The 16,487-nt window shown below is 41.5% G+C and overlaps 1 protein-coding gene across 1 annotated transcript in view; it reads right to left on the bottom strand.

Annotated features, from left to right (window-relative positions):
* PSME4 (proteasome activator subunit 4) overlaps positions 1–16,487 on the bottom strand; it is a 228,326-nt gene that overhangs the window by 109,984 nt on the left and 101,855 nt on the right. Inside the window, exons 10-17 of the mRNA XM_069768879.1 lie at positions 11,353–11,618; positions 10,461–10,647; positions 8,394–8,483; positions 5,916–5,980; positions 5,350–5,500; positions 3,531–3,629; positions 1,972–2,041; positions 30–97 (exon numbers count right to left, since the gene is read on the bottom strand). Of these exons, the coding sequence (XP_069624980.1) occupies positions 30–97; positions 1,972–2,041; positions 3,531–3,629; positions 5,350–5,500; positions 5,916–5,980; positions 8,394–8,483; positions 10,461–10,647; positions 11,353–11,618 (996 nt within the window). The remainder of the gene's footprint in view (positions 1–29; positions 98–1,971; positions 2,042–3,530; positions 3,630–5,349; positions 5,501–5,915; positions 5,981–8,393; positions 8,484–10,460; positions 10,648–11,352; positions 11,619–16,487) is intronic.

The following is a 16,487-nucleotide window of genomic DNA, read 5'->3' as shown; positions in this document are numbered from 1 at the left end:
AAGTTAAAATCCAGATTATTAAACATTACCTCGGAAAGGAGCTGTAAGTTCCAGAGAAGCTCTTTGTCCAATTCTTCCTCATGGAGGACATCGTCATCTAAGGAGAAGTAACACACAAGACTGAATGCACATTTATCTATTGGCTTATATAGCGCCATCATATTCCACAGCGCTTTAACATCATTGTCCCCACAGGGGCTCATAATCTAAATTCCCCAGCGGCATGTCTTGTAAAAATGATTGGTTCTTGCCTGTGTTCTATATTGGATTGCAAAAAGTAAGACACCAAATACTATGTACTCATGTGTCCAGAATACAGCACCGTAAAAGGCAACGCATATATCAAGAGAAAAGAAGTCAAAGGCAAATATAGATTAAAAAAAACCTTAATACACACAAAATAAAATAGATATCAGTAGAATACACAATAAAAGATCATAAACATACCATAAGAATGGGAAAGCGCCTGGATAAAAATGTACACTATGCAAGTTCAATGTCTACCACAAGATGGCAGTGTATAACCACAAATGGGGAAAAAAAGAGAATATAGCAAATGGGGTAATAAAGTAAAGCTAAGGGATATAAGGCACTTAGAGTACACAATCATGTGTGGAGTCACAAGATGGCGGAGAAAACTAGGGAGGAAAAAAAACCCTGAAGCAGGCACAAGAGTTACTGAAGCAATACAGTCACAGTGACATTTATGGATTGTGCTATTGTTGTGTGAGGTCTTACATAGTTTGTACACATCCTCTCTGATATGTAAAGTGCTGTGGAATAAATAATGGCGCTGTAGAAGTAAAGCCATTACTTAGAATAGGAGGGGGCCACTGAACTTATCTTCTAAGTCAAGTTTCACTAGGAAAGCTCTGTAGGTGGGAGGGGTTTCACTAGACAAAGTTTTCCAAGCGAAACGTGCTTCTGGTGCGGTGGGACCCGGACTTCCTGCTGTTCCACCTAGTTAGATATTTTTTTTACACTTCTGGTTATACACTGCCATCTTGGGGCGCTGTAGAGGACGCGTCTAGGCAGAGCTCCCATCATCCTGAACTGTATCCTGTTTATATAGCACCCAGAGAGGACTTACCTGGGTGGTGCTACGCTCCCCGTGTCCCTGGAGACCTCCGGCTCCTGAGGAGGTGCGGTGTGCGGCTTCGGCCGGTTTTAACACCGGGCGAGCTTAGACGGGAGATGGAGCCGACAGAGGACGGCGGCCATCGTTTGCTGCGTGCATCAGCAGCCTAAGACACAGCGCAGGAGGAGTTACCTCAGAAGGGACTGACTGAACTGTGCGCCAGACTCACGGAGGTACTTAGAGGGGAAGCGGCGGTGTGTGCTCTGAGAAATGAGCCCCGCACCCCCTCATTATTGATCGCTTGTTAGCGGCCGCCATTCCACGTGCTTTCGCGCCTTCATCACCTTCCATTACCTGGAACCAAGGGCTGTGGGCTCCACAGTGATTAACAAACAGAACAGTACCTCAGTTTGTATGCTGGGATTTGTTCATGCACTTCTTGGAGGATATGTTTGTTATAAGAATTCGCTGCCATCTTGTGGTAGACATTGAAATTACAGGGCGTATTCCATTTGCATGTATTCTTGTGACCTTGCACAAAGAATCCTATAAAGAATCCTGCAAAAACGGCAATTATACAAAACAATGCATTGCATAATTGATGTTTTCTTAATCTAAAATTAGGTTTAGGTGAAGGAATGATATATATCTTGGTACCGTGTTAGCCACTCAGTATCAACCACTGAGGACTCTCAATTCTAAATATTTTTCTGTTTAGGTGAAGAACACTTCCTTAGTAACAGTCAAACATTTGAAAAAACAAGGAATTATAAGCCACATTATTATACTAGTAATATCATAAATTATTGCATCACTGCTGTATTATCACATCAACGGCCACAAAAAAAAAACAACACAGACATAACAGCGTATAAAACAGCCTGTGAACTTACTGCTAGTAAGCTGAGTGATCACACCGCAGCAATGAGGGAGAAAGAGCTTCAAAGAATCCACCGGGCAACACTAATGACAAAGCCAAAAACAAGTGTAAACAAGGGCTAATAGAAGATCCTCCTAAAACACTGCAATCAGACAGGTCACCCAGTCAGAGGACTGGCAAAAACTGACTGATCCCAATAAACCAAGTCCAGGACATGTCGAGATCAATTGCAATTTGTGTGATCTGAAGAGTAATGGGGACGGTGTCTAGTCACTGAAGTTAGGAGGGTTTTTACCAATACTAAAAAGATTACAGGTATTCTTCTAAGACTCCAATACAGGCGCAGTTGATTTTCATTTAGTAAAAGTATAAAAGTAGATCCACATCACATATAATACAGTTGTTCAGAATTAGAAAAAAAAAAAAAAAGTATTTTTCCCCAGAAACTGTGACAATTTTATTTGATATTGAAGCAAAAATCTAAAATCCTGGAGAGCCGACTTAACATCATATTCTCTGCACTTGCAGCTGACTGCAGATCATTTCTGCAGACCGCTTCATACTGCACTTATGGCCAGATGTGACCTATAGTTACAAAGGGAGAACTCACTATGGATGAACCTAGTAAAATAAAATAGTCGTCAAGTCTTATTTTGTGTTTTACAGCCTATGGCGACGTTCTGCGAATGTATGGTCTTCACATAGCAGCTACGTGTAACATGTTTCAGATGTCCTGATATGCAATCTTAATTTCAGCGTTCTCTCTTTTGGGATTGTCCCTACCAGTAATACATGCTGGATACAAGTTCTGTGTATCCAGGATAGAGCAGTCTTCACTAGCTCCATCAGCGATCGCAGACTCATTCATTCACACTGGTACAGCTCCTGCATACACTTCTCTCCCGGGTTCAGACACTGATGCTGGCCATGCTTCCTTTGCTCCAGATCATGAATGCTTTCCTCCCCCATCTACACTTTATTAGAGTCCCTGTGATCTCCCATGTACCTGAAGACCCTTTCCAAACTCGATCAGCTGCATACAAAGCGCTCGTTCCTCCCTGTGCTCCCAGTTAAGCAAAAGGATTTGCATGACCTTGTTGAGCGTCCACGCCGGTTGTCTTTGGCATCAACGTTGCAGCATGACGCATGAGTAATTTTGCACTGGACTGACTAATTAGAAGAGGAGATCATTCCCATTTCTCTGGTCCAGTAGCCTTGGACTACCAACTTGCCGCTGGACCAGAGACCTTCAAAACTGTTTTCTCAACTTTAACTATGGAGATTTACATCAGAAGCAGACAGCCAAGTATATGAGTTACACAAACTATAAAGAAATAAAATGGTAGAAAATGGTTCATGAAGACTTTTTGGAAAGCTAATTATATTTAGTTACTTGCATTTTAATGCAAAATTAAAGAGCAAAAATGTTATAAGTACTTTCCATTTTTTGACCAACAACCTGGGGATGTCTTAGCCATTTCCAAGTATCAATGCCCCTTCCAGGCTACATCATGCAGGCAAATCTTCATAAACAGCAATATGCTAACAGAAAGACACAGTTTGTAGCTTCACCTTAACTGCAGCCCGGCAGAGATCTGCCACCATCCTGCCAGAAACTCTTGTCTCAAATATGTTGGATACAGCAAAGTTAAAAACTTTCTCCAGAGCAACCTGCAATAAAGTACACCATTAACTTTTACATAATTTATGTGGTTTAAAAACAAAGAAAACATCTGATCTGTGTGTGCAGAGTTGTCCTGCCTTCAACCTGATATGGATGGTCTATTCTGAGGATGTCCCAAATAATCCATTTAAGCTAAATTGTTTATTGCTAGTGCCATTTTTCATTAAATAATTACTTAAAGAGGACACAATGTGAATTACGTATTTTTTAATTTCCCCTTTCTGTTGCAGACTAACTATCACCGAGTGAGTTAGCTTTGGTTAAGTCCAAGTGTGTGTTGTCAAATATATTTCACTGGGCATGTACTTCTCTCTGTGTGATGCTACAGCATCATAGGCAGGCAGCAACACGGCAGAAAATATGCCCTCACAATAGCTTAGGTTTCTCAGTGTGTGAGATATAAGGATACAACCCTGATCTCCTGGTCTAACCTCCCGTATGATTAGAAAGTACTGGGAGATTAGATGACCAACACCTTTCCGATAAGGTCCCTTTGAGGGGAGGGGCTGCAGACCTGCATTTAGTTGTGTCACACTAGTAACCCTTCTATCAGCTCTCCTCCACTCATAGCACAGTCAGCTCTACTATACTGCCCCTCCACACACTGACTGTCCGGAGATGGGTCACAATTATGTCTGTTGTGCTCCTAGCAACTTTTGAGCACTACAGACATGTGTGATTACTGACAGCTCCAGATATGCAGTGGGGGCAAAGATGCAGCACAACAGAGCTGACAGTGCTGTGATAGGAGAGCTGATAGAAGGGATTGTAATGTGAAACAGCTTAACTCAGCTGCACTTTCATGCAGGAGGTTAGACCAGGATATCAGATGTGTATTATTACATCTCACGCACTGAGAAACCCAAGCTATCATGAGAGTGTGTTCTTTTGTGGCTGTGTTGCTGCTTGTTTATGATTAAGTGCAAGGAGGGGGTAGCATATCTTCCCCATGTATGAGCAGCCCAAAGTTTACTCATTAGGTCACAAATACTTTGATTGCAAATATCTTCGCAACAGAAGTGGAATAAATAAATAATACAAACATGTTTTATTCTGCCCTGCAGTCACAATTACATCTTATGTCCAGTTTGAAATGAAAAATTTGGTGAAAGTTCCCCTATAAAAGTGATACTTTGATGAGGCCTCAAAATTATATGTGTTTCATCACAGGGTCAAGCTGCGATTCTGTGTAGCAATAAATCCATCATACTTTATATTATAATCTGTTTGTTTGGGCTGCCTGCTATGTAATCAAGGATCACGCAAATCTTCTCTAGCATTTTATGTAGAATTTGTTTAGTGTGAAGGAGGGAAAAAAAAAGGTAACATGCAGCAGTATTATAACTATAGAGCCCATTTAAACCTAACATTATCTGCATATGATTAGGTAAGTATCCTGATAAAGGCTTTGTCCAAATATAATATACCCCACCAGGCTGAGACCAGAGATCTATACCCGCTGTATCACCTCATCCTTTACGGACAAGAACACAAAGAAGGAAGAAAAAAAAGAGTTTCTCAATGTATCCGCGCTGACCACACAACGATGGAAATGGTCTTGAAAGCTTTAATTTCAGATATACGGACAAGAATGCACACCATGATATTTATAGCATATTAGAATCAGTAAGGGATGCATTTTTGGAATTAAAGCCAATACCCAGGTTTCACTTATTGCCACCGAGTTTCTCCTAGAATAAGACCCACCTTAAAAATCTCCTTGGAGCACTGAGTGAGGATTGTACTGAAGGTTGACGACAGGCCCAGTTCAACCAAACTTTCAACGTGGGTCATCTTCTCAGTCTCCGTCTCCTCTCGTGTTTGTTCCAGTACACTGCTTTCAATAAGAGCAAAACACCTACATAGCAATAAAAAAATGCATTTTATGTAAATAGCTCTATATTAATATATTTGTATGAAATAAATGTGCATGAGCTAAAGTGGCCCGGGAAAAAAGAAAATTAATAATCCAAAATAGAATTTTCTGAAATTCCAAACCTAAAGAATGAAAAATGGCAATTTCAGTCTTTGGAGAAGGATTAATTCTATTCCATCACTCGAAAGATCCTATGTTTCAAACATGAATTAGAGCTTTACTGGAAATTATTTTTATAGGGGGCTGTGCGGATATAAAATATGTGCAGTACACTTGGATCTATAGGGTCTGCCACATTTATTAATTCGTTTTTGCTTTTAGACACTTTAACCAACAGTAGATGATCTTAGGGAAAAAAAAGCGGATGTCCTTGAAGATTTCGACCACGTTTTCTCACCTGTCCATGAACTGGAGCACGAAGTCTTCAAACTCTGCACTGGCCGAGCACAACTCCCTCTCTACCTGTCGGAGGAAAAGAATACAAGTGAAATAAGGCAGTAGCGTATCATTCAGTATTTACAGGGCTAGTGATTAATAACAAAAAGTGGTGTAATATAACATTTATATTGTTACTAGCCTGCGCCACTTTTAAGCCATGCCCCTCAATCAGAAAGCCTTCTGTGCAGAGGTCTACACCAACCTTTGGTCCATGACATGGGGGTAAAAGAAGGGAAATGTGACCAGATCCATTAATCAGCCTCCAAACTGACTGCACATGATTTCTGAAGGACGTGTGCAATGGGAAGCTGCACGGTGTTTCAATGGAGGAGAGCAAGTGATGTTTCTGGTCACATGCCTATCCATCTGCTGCAATCCTATGAGATTGCAATTTGGACATCAAAGTTTGCTGATCAAAAGTACACGGTCTGCAAAATGTGGCAGAGGTAACAGGGCAAATTTTCTTTTAACATCTGTTGGGGGAGAGCCAGGAGGTTTTGAGCACTAAATCATGGCATATACAGTACAGACCAAAAGTTTGGACCCACCTTCTTATTTAAAGATTTTTCTGTATTTTCATGACTGTAAAAATTGTACATTCACACTGAAGGCATCAAAACTATGAATATGAATTAACACATGTGGCATTATATACTTAACAAAAAAGTGTGAAAACTGAAAATATGTCTTATATTCTAAGTTCTTTAAAGTAGCCACCTTTTGCTTTGAGACTGCTTTTCACACTCTTGGCATTCTCTTGATGAGCTTCAAGAGGTAGTCACCGGGAATGGTTTTCACTTCACAGGTGTGCCGTGTCAGGTTTAGTAAATGGGATTTCTTGCCTTATAAATGGGGTTGGGACCATCAGTTGTGTTGTGCAGAAGTCTGGTGGATACACAGATGATAGTCCTACTGAATAGACTGTTAGAATTTGTATTATGGCAAGAAAAAAGCAGCTAAGTAAAGAAAAACGAGTGGTCATTATTACTTTAAGAAAAAAAGGTCAGTCAGTCCAAAAAATTGGGCAAACTGTGAAAGTGTCCCCAAGTGCAGTGGCAAAAACCATCAAGCGCTACAAAGAAACTGGCTCATATGAGGACCGCCCCAGGAAAGGAAGACCAAGAGTCACCTCTGCTTCTGAGGATAAGTTTATCCGAGTCACCAGCCTCAGAAATCGCAGGTTAACAGCAGCTCAGATTAGAGACCAGGTCAATGCCACACAGAGTTCTAGCAGCAGACATCTCTACAACAACTGTTAGCAGGAGACTTTGTGCAGCAGGCCTTCATGGTAAAATAGCTGCTAGGAAACCACTGCTAAGGACAGGCAACAAGCAGAAGAGACTTGTTTGGGCTAAAGAACACAAGGAATGGACATTAGACCAGTGGAAATCTGTGCTTTGGTCTGATGAGTCCAAATTTGAGATCTTTAGTTCTTTGTGCGACTCAGAAAAGGTCAACGGATGGACTCTACATGCCCTGGTTCCCACCGTGAAGCATGGAGGAGGAGGTGTGATGGTGTGGGGGTGCTTTGCTGGTGACACTGTTGGGGATTTATTCAAAATTGAAGGCATACTGAACCAGCATGGCTACCACAGCATCTTCCAGCGGCATGCTATTCCATCCGGTTTGCGTTTAGTTGGATCATCATTTATTTTTCAACAGGACAATGACCCCAAACACACCTCCAGGGTGTGTAAGGGCTATTTGACCAAGAAGGAGAGTGATGGGGTGCTATGCCAGATGACCTGGCCTCCACAGTCACCAGACCTGAACCCAATCGAGATGGTTTGGGGTGAGCTGGACCGTAGAGTGAAGGCAAAAGGGCCAACAAGTGCTAAGCATCTCTGGGAACTCCTTCAAGATTGTTGGAAGACCACTCCCGGTGACTACGTCTTGAAGCTCATCAAGAGAATGCCAAGAGTGTGCGAAGCAGCCATCAAAAGCAAAAGGTGGCTACTTTGAAGAACCTAGAATATAAGACATAATTTCTGTTTCACACTTTTTTGTTAAGAATATAATTCCACATGTGCCAATTCATAGTTTTGATGCCTTCAGTGTGAATGTACAATTTTCATAGTCATAAAAATACAGAAAAATCTTTAATTGAAAAGGTGTGTCCAAACTTTTAGTCTGTACTGTACATCAAATACTAGATCTCCAAACACAACAATCATGGGTATGGGGGGCTCCCGGAGGGCAGATGTCAGGGGAAAGAGTAACGGTGGGGTTTCCATACGCTCGACCATTTGTTCCTTCAGAAGCTCAGCCACTTCTCATCATGTATAGTTAGAAATCTCAAAGTCAAACGTTAACACGTCAAATGAAGGTCTTATATTAAACTGAAAGAACGTGAAAACAGGGACTATGCCCTTTACATAAACTAAAACAGAGTGATTTGGGGTCAGATACGGATCTGCGTTATAAAGAGGACCCTTACCTCTGACAGATCGCTTCTTTCTTGAAGTACTGATGAGCAGTCTACTAAAGGCACCAAAGTGGAAAATGTTGCAATAAATTGGAATGTGATCTGTTTGTGAATAAAAGATACAAATAAATGTCATAAAATTGGTGAAACGAAAGTACAAATACAGAAATATCAGAGATAGATACAGATCATTACAGAACAAATACAGCCTTCAAGTAAAATATCAATGCAGAGCTCTTGTAAAAAAAAAAAAAAAAAAACAACATTAAATAAAAAAAATGTTGCTTGAACCCCTTCACCCCAGCCTGTTTTTACCTTCCGGACTGACCAGGCCAATTTTTACAATTCTGATCAGTATCACTTTATGTGGTAATAACTCTGGAACGCTTCACCGTATCCTAGCCATTCTGAGGATGTTTATTTCGTGATACATTGTACTTTATGTTCTTGGTAAAGTTAGGTTGATTTTTTTTACGACTATTTGTGAAAATTCCTGAATTTTGGCAAAAATGATATCACACAAAAGCGTTCATGAATATCCTTTCCCACATATCTACTTTAAATCAACACAATTTATGAAACTTTTTTTTTTTAGTTAGGAAGTTAAAAGGGTTTAAAGTGGATCAGCAATTTCTAATTTTTTCCAACAAAATTGACAAAACCATTTTATTTTTTTTTTATTTTTTTAGGGACTGCATCCCATTTGCAGGGCCTATGTGACACCATTCTAAAAACCGCACCGCTTGAAGTGCTCAAAATCACATGCAATAAGTTTATTAACCCTTCAGGTGATTCACAGAAATTAAAGCAATTTGGAAGTATAAAATGACTATTCCAAACTACTTTTGGAGGCACTGAGCAAAGAAGCGCCATATTGGAGTCAATATTCTGCTAGAATGGTTGGAAGGTGCCATGTCACATTGGCAGAGCCCCTAAGGTACCAGAACAGCAGAATCGCCACACAAGAGACCCCACTTTACAAATTACACCTCTCAGTGAAATCATCTAGGGGTGCAGTAAGCATGTTGACACCACATTTGCCTCACAGAATTTTATACCATTGGGTGATGAAGAAACCAATTACATTTTTACCTCTAAAATGTTGTTTTAGCATGTTGTTTTAGCCCCAAGTTTTTCATTTTCATAAGGGCTAATAGGAGAAATTTCACAACAACTGAGAGGACCTTTTTTCCATGAGTGCGCCAATAACGTACATGTAATTGGGAAATAACCTTTCAGGTAAAGTGCAAAGCTCAGACAGGAAGGAGCGCCATATTATAGTGCAGATTTTGCTGTACTCTATCACGACATTTAGGAGGTTAAACTCCTGCGAATGACGGTCGGAGTTCAGCCAACACTTAAGCTGAGCCAACAGTGGCGATGACGCCTGCAAAGCTCCTGTGCCGTGCAAGGACGCGATGATATACCCACACGTCAAAGGTTGTGAAGGGGATAAATTCAGCATTTAACAATATTTTTGGCTTGAGTCTAGATCACTTTCTATTTGATCAGTGTCACGGATCCCTACTCCGTGGTGTCACTTATTCGTCACGTGCCCGCTCTCACACGTGACTTGGGGTTGTGCCTGCAAGGGTTAATCTATCTCCCCTCTGTTTGCAGCCTAAATTTATAACTTTGGTCTGGAGGTCTGGTTTCTAGACCGGCCCCTCAGGTTAATATCATAATTGCTGGCTTGTTGATTGGCCACGGCCACGCTACTAATGAATATATTTTTCTCTTGAGACACTTGTGAAAAGGTTCTCAGGAATAGATACCCTCAGGCTGCAATTAACATCACCCCTCCAAGACCTAGGAGGTGCCAAATGTTATTTTTCTTCTTGGCTCTAGCTAGACCTCCTGGTGAGATATGGAGAAACAATTTCTACTAGTCCCAAGGAAGTACCTATTAACACCTAGGTGCGACTTGCCTTCAGGACAGATGTTACATTATCACTAGTCACACATATAACCCTAGACATATGTCACTACACACATATAGATATATATAAATACACATATTTCACCACAATCAGCATAAGGTCAGTTCATTTTAACATTCTCTCCATTTGCAGGGCTTACCATGCATTTACTAAAGTCATTTGGATCCACACCAGGGAGCGCTCTCATCAAAAGAGGTAGCATGTGCGTCGGGCCTTCTGGGAACCACCTGCCACCAGCAACCAGGCTGCGTGCCACTCCAATGACACAACTTAACGTTGCAGTAAGCTGGTGAGGCTCAGTTAATGTTTCCAAAGCTGGATAAGTTCTTCACAATTTGAAAAAAAAAAAAAACAGAACTTTTTGTTATTTGGTAACAAACATGTAAACGTAATGTAGTCCCTAGGAACAACATACCAATGACGTTAACAAGACCATCCGTAAATAGCATTGTTTTTAGAATATGGTAATTTACATAACATTACATGATGATCAGCTTACAGGAAACAACGCCATGGGTACAGTCTAACAATACAATTTATTAACCTCATAACGACCAAGGGCTATAAATTTATGGCACTTGGTCATGGGGTTTAATCATTGGCCGCTGAAAGTTTACAGCACCAGATTAAAGATCCCTCATTCTGTTGGGAACAACTGTAAGACACAGCCGGGGACGCTGAAAAAAAAAAAAAAAAAAAAAAAAAAAAAAAAAAAAGAGACAGCAGTGTTTTAATTTACCCAAATAGTGCTGAATAGTAATAAAATTTCTCCTGCAATTGGCTGCAGCAATACAGACAGGACGTCACCGCTGCAGCCAAGCATCAGAGTGGGGGAAGCAGAGGAGACGTTGCGCTGGACTCGGAGGGTAAGTAAAGAAAAGTTTTCTTAAAAGGGAACGACCTCTTTCTGGCCGCCTGGTCATTAAAGAGTTAATGTTTTACATTAACACAAATTAAAGGTTTGCAGCTTTAGATGGCGCTTTAATTAAATTTACTAAATGGAAGATGAAGTCACCCACAGCATCACGCACCTTTCAAGTACTGGAGGAATTACAAGCTCGGGGCGCATCAGTGCCAGATTCTGCAGGGCTTGTGCTGCCTCGAGGCTTCCGGTCTTGCTAAACATCGCCAGGAGAACAGGCTGCATTACGCTTTGCACAAAGTCCGTTACATCTTGGTCACTGAGCTTGTGACTGTCAGGCACAGGGGTCAGCCATGACGGCTTCTTATACCTCTCCCGATGCAGCCGTCGTACAACACAGCACGGCAGTCTCTGCAGCAGCTTCATAAGCTTTGACTAAATGAAAACAAGAATAAGAAGAGTTACATTTTCAGAGCTGGATTCATTTGAGAAATCTGGCATGTTAGACCCTCTCTAGCGCCACCCAATGCGGTCATACATATTTTGCACATATTTTTATGCATGTTTTCAGGGGATGAGTGATTTTTTTTGTTAGGAGTCTCCATAAACTTATAATACCTGGGGAGTGGAAAAGTAATTTAGTAATTTATTGTCAAATACATAATTTCTGAATAAAAAAAAAAAAAAAGCTTAGTTTGGTTATGTGCACATGGGGGGAAATCTGCTGCGTATTACAGTACTGGTATCGCTAATAAAGCTTTAAGATTCACACACTGTAGAGAAAATCAGATTGAAAATCATCAGCATGCCAAGTAGCTTACTGCAGATTTCCTCCATAGCAATGCAAAGGGTGAAATCTGCAAAAGCTTGGAAGCATTTCTGCAACACAGCCGACACAATTTGGTGCAGATCAGTCCTATGCGGTATAACAATTTAATTTAACACAGATTGCCCGATGCCATCCAAATCATTGAAACTTCTGAGCAATTTGGAAGTCAAGGAATTGTATTGCTATTCTCATTGCAAACGCTTACTGCACGTTGGCATGTCTCCTGACCCATTTTGGTCTTAAATCCCCAACATTAGCTCGCTCAGCTGACCCCATACACAGGAGTGCTCGCTCCGTCAAGACCTTCTGTACTATGAGAAAGCTGCAGCCAGACCTCTCTGGTGGTGTCATATCAGTTAGAAAAGGACTAGCCGTCCGAAATCCGATACGCCGCACCCTTAACTCTGACTCCGGAAAATTAATTGTTTGGAGCTCCTGTTTACATTAGATTGTCAGCCGAACACGTCATTATCTTTGGGCTTGTCCAACACTAGCCTAATGTGAATGGGTGGCTCAAGTTGTAGGATTAGGTCATGCATGCCGCGACTAATACCATGTGCTGGTAGAAATGAGTCCGCGACAAGATACACACATGTTATAAACGATTTTAATGAGGAGAAAATAAAGAATAGAAATAACGCAAGAAGCTTTTTGGTGAATCTCTTCTATGGCAGGCATGTCAAACTCAAATACAGAGAGGGCCAAAATTAAAAGCTTGGAAAAAGTCACAAGACAACCTTGAGATTTATTAAAAAAAAAAAAAAAGTAGTGTCTACAATTGACTAAGTTTTTCCTGATCAAATATGGAAACAAACTTAAAAGGGTTGTGCCACAAACAAAGCACATTTTAATTAATACATTGTAAGAGACAGACCAAATAACTGGAGCATTTCCTCATGGGCAGAAGTGTACACAGAAATCATGGAGCCCCACACACCTCCAAAAAAAAAAAAAAACCTTTTATATTCGGTAGGGTCATAGAAGAGCATATCTCACAACTTTGCAGTCATTACAAAGTAATTTTCCTCCTATTGAAGCATCTAGATTGCCCTTTCATTGCTCCCATAAAGTATGATGCCAGCAAAAGTGCTCCAAGTGAACTCCTCTACAGTACACTCCACACGCACAGTATGGTTACCCTACTGCCCCTCAACTTCCCTGGGAAAATATGGAGACCCCAACTGTGATCCCCATACAGCCCTCCATATAGTATAATGGACCTCACATAGTCCTCCATACAGTATAATGGACCCCACATAGTCCTTCATTCAGAATAATGGACCTCACAGTCCTCCATACAGTATAATGGGCCCCATATAGTCCTCCATACAGTATAATGGCCCCCACAGTCCTTCATTCAGAATAATGGCCCCATAGTGGTCCAAATGGCATTGAGGGTCAAATATAATCACCCTGAGGGACAGATTTGGACGATGGACCAGAGCCTGACATGTAGGCTCTATGGAAAGAACCTTTTTGTGCATTACTTCCCTTGTATTATAGATCAGAGTTGCAATCAACAGCTTGTAGATTGCAAATATTCTTTCATTTTCCTCCATTTTCACTTAAGTAACTAACAAAATCATATCGAGGGAATATAAATAGCTTCCCAGACAAAAGCTCCATTCTGATTATACCACATCTGCGTGGGTCATTATGTTTCATTTTTTCGCACCTCAACTCTTATTTTTAGCAAGTCTACATCATGCGTTACAAAAGAAAATTTTGCCACCACATGCAGACATCTTGTCTGTGCTTCTGAACACGACCCAAGAAAATTCATTATCTCCGGTTATCAAGGCATAAATGCTTAAAAATTAAAATTTCAATTTATTAAGTATATATACAAATATGAAAGGAAGAGGGAATTCATGAATCTGGCTTTTTACCAGGAGGGCGAATCTGTGGGTCATTTGCTATCGATGGTGGCTTCTGCCCAGAGAAACACTTCCTTTGTTCATTCTTTGGTATCAGGGAGCGGTGTGGCTGTCTCTGAGACTTCAGAGATTTTGGACATTTTTGCAGATTTTTATGCGGACCTATATTCCTCTCAGGTAGATGGGTCGGTGGAGGACACGGTGGCGTTCCTTGAAGAATTGGAGCTCCCAAGGCTGAGTGACATGGATAGAGAAGATTTGGAAGCTCCCATTACAGAGGAGGAATTGGGTCGGGCACTGCAGTCTATGGCTAATGGGAAGGCACCTGGCGTAGATGGATTTCCTGCTGAAATTTATAAAAACTTTGGGGAAGTGCTGATCCCTAAATTAAGGGTACTTCTGGAGGAGGCTAGGAGTGGCGGTCGTCTACCGGCATCTATGCGGGGGGCCATAATAGTGGTGATTCCTAAGGAGGGGAAGGACCCGACACAGCCGGATTCATATCGGCCAATCTCCTTGCTTACTACAGACGTTAAAATTCTGGCTAAGGTGTTGGCGATGAGGTTGACAAGTGTTATTTCCGGCCTGGTGCACTCAGACCAGTCCGGCTTTATGCCTGATCGGTCCACTGCGATCAACTTACGAAGGCTGTATATGAATTTGCAACTCAGATCCGACAACTGTGGCCAGAGAGTTATTGCATCTTTAGACGCTCATAAGGCGTTCGATAGTGTGGAGTGGGGATATCTCTGGCAGGTGCTCCGGAGTATGGGGTTTGGACCGCAGTTCATATCCTGGATTCGACTGATGTACTCGATGCCGATGGCTAGGGTTAGGGTAAATGGGGAGTTTTTACGGACCATACAACTGGCTAAAGGGACGAGACAGGGGTGTCCGCTCTCTCCTCTTTTGTTTGCTCTGGCTGTGGAACCACTGGCTGCTAAGCTTCGACGGTCTGATGAGGTGACTGGGTTTAAATATGGGATAATTGAAGAAAGGGTGGCGTTGTATGCGGATGACATTCTGCTATTTCTGGCTGACCCGGGTACGTCCTTGGAGGGAGCAATTGGGATTATTGAGCGTTTCGGATCGGTGTCGGGACTTAGGATAAACTGGAGTAAGTCTGTTTTGTTTAAGGTGGATGATGATGGTGGGGAGCCACTGGAGGATGGGCGACTGGAGGTGACTAGCCAATTTAAGTACCTTGGAATATGGGTATCTATGCCTGTTACTGACTATATACATAGAAATCTGACTCCAGCATAACAGCAACTTACAGGAGTTTGAGGCACTGGGGGTACTGACAGAATGGCAGGTCAAAGGGATTCAGTACGTGTATCAAATAATTGAGCGAGGTGAATTGAAATCATTTTCCCAATTACAGGCGGAATTTGGTCTTGGGACTGTGGGGGAATTTCAGTATTTGCGGATGAGGCATGCTTTTGGAGCTCAGAGTAGTAACGGAGGTATTGGAATTCAGAGGGATATAGTACTGGAGTATGTGTGTAATGAAGGGACTACTGGGGGAGTCATATCTACTTTGTATAAAGATCTGTTGCACACTTTCCTATTGGGGTTTCCAATAATGGCGAGAGCTAAGTGGGAGAGGGATCTGGGCCCAATGGAGAATGAGACTTGGGAGTCGGTGCTAGAATGGGTCCCACGATTGTCACTGAGCGAACCGTATAGAATGTCACAGCTCTATGTGATACACAGGGTTTATAAGTCACCGATGGTGCTATATAAGGCTGGTTTGCGTGATGATTCTGAATGCCCGAGGTGTAAAACTGCAGATGCGGATATACTCCATATGATGTGGACGTGTCCGAGACTGGCTGCTTTTTGGGTGGTAGTTTTGAGTCGTATGGAAGGTGCGTATGGATGTAAGGTGCCAAGGGATCCAGTTGTGTGCTTGTTGGGATACGTGGATGAGATTGGAGTGGATAACAACCTAAAGATAGCTACTGCCAGATTGTTATACATGGCTAGGAAGGTAATAGCCCGAAACTGGATTAGGGAAGAACCGCCGTCAAGAGGAGAGTTCCCCCAGTATGTGAAGCAGGGCCTGACACTGGAAAAGGGGTTTTATAAAAAAAAAAGAGGGAAAATCAAAATGTTCAATAAAATGTGGTTTCCGTGGATTGCTATGGGATAGGGGTATTATAGAGGGAGAGTTAATTAAGGTTCCTAATTAATGGTAATGTTAAATGTGGCTTATTATTGGCCGAGGGATTAGATAGTATATTGGTCTAATGAAGGAAGTGCTAAGCAAGGTGAGCTGCTTTGTTGGGTGGGGTTGGGGGGTGGTGGGATTGAAGGGGAATGTTTGAAGGGGGGGAAAAAATCTTTGTATTGAAAATGAGAATGTAACATGTCATTTATCTTGTTATTCTTAATAAAAATTTATTTGAATAAAAAAAAAAAAAAATATATATATACAAATAGAAAATCCAATTAAATGAAGCAGGTGACCATGAAGCCAACAAGGTTATCCTAGATTTTTGTATTACTGTTTCTCAAGCTCTGCAAGAGAATGGAAAATCATGAATCTACAAGGCTAGTGTCACATTTTTTTCCTCCTACATGCAAAACGGTCCT

Source organism: Ranitomeya imitator, chromosome 5 (assembly GCF_032444005.1).
Source record: "Ranitomeya imitator isolate aRanImi1 chromosome 5, aRanImi1.pri, whole genome shotgun sequence".
Lineage (NCBI taxonomy): Eukaryota > Metazoa > Chordata > Amphibia > Anura > Dendrobatidae > Ranitomeya > Ranitomeya imitator.
Note: the sequence above shows the minus strand (reverse complement) of the source record. Positions and strands in the feature narration are given on the sequence as shown.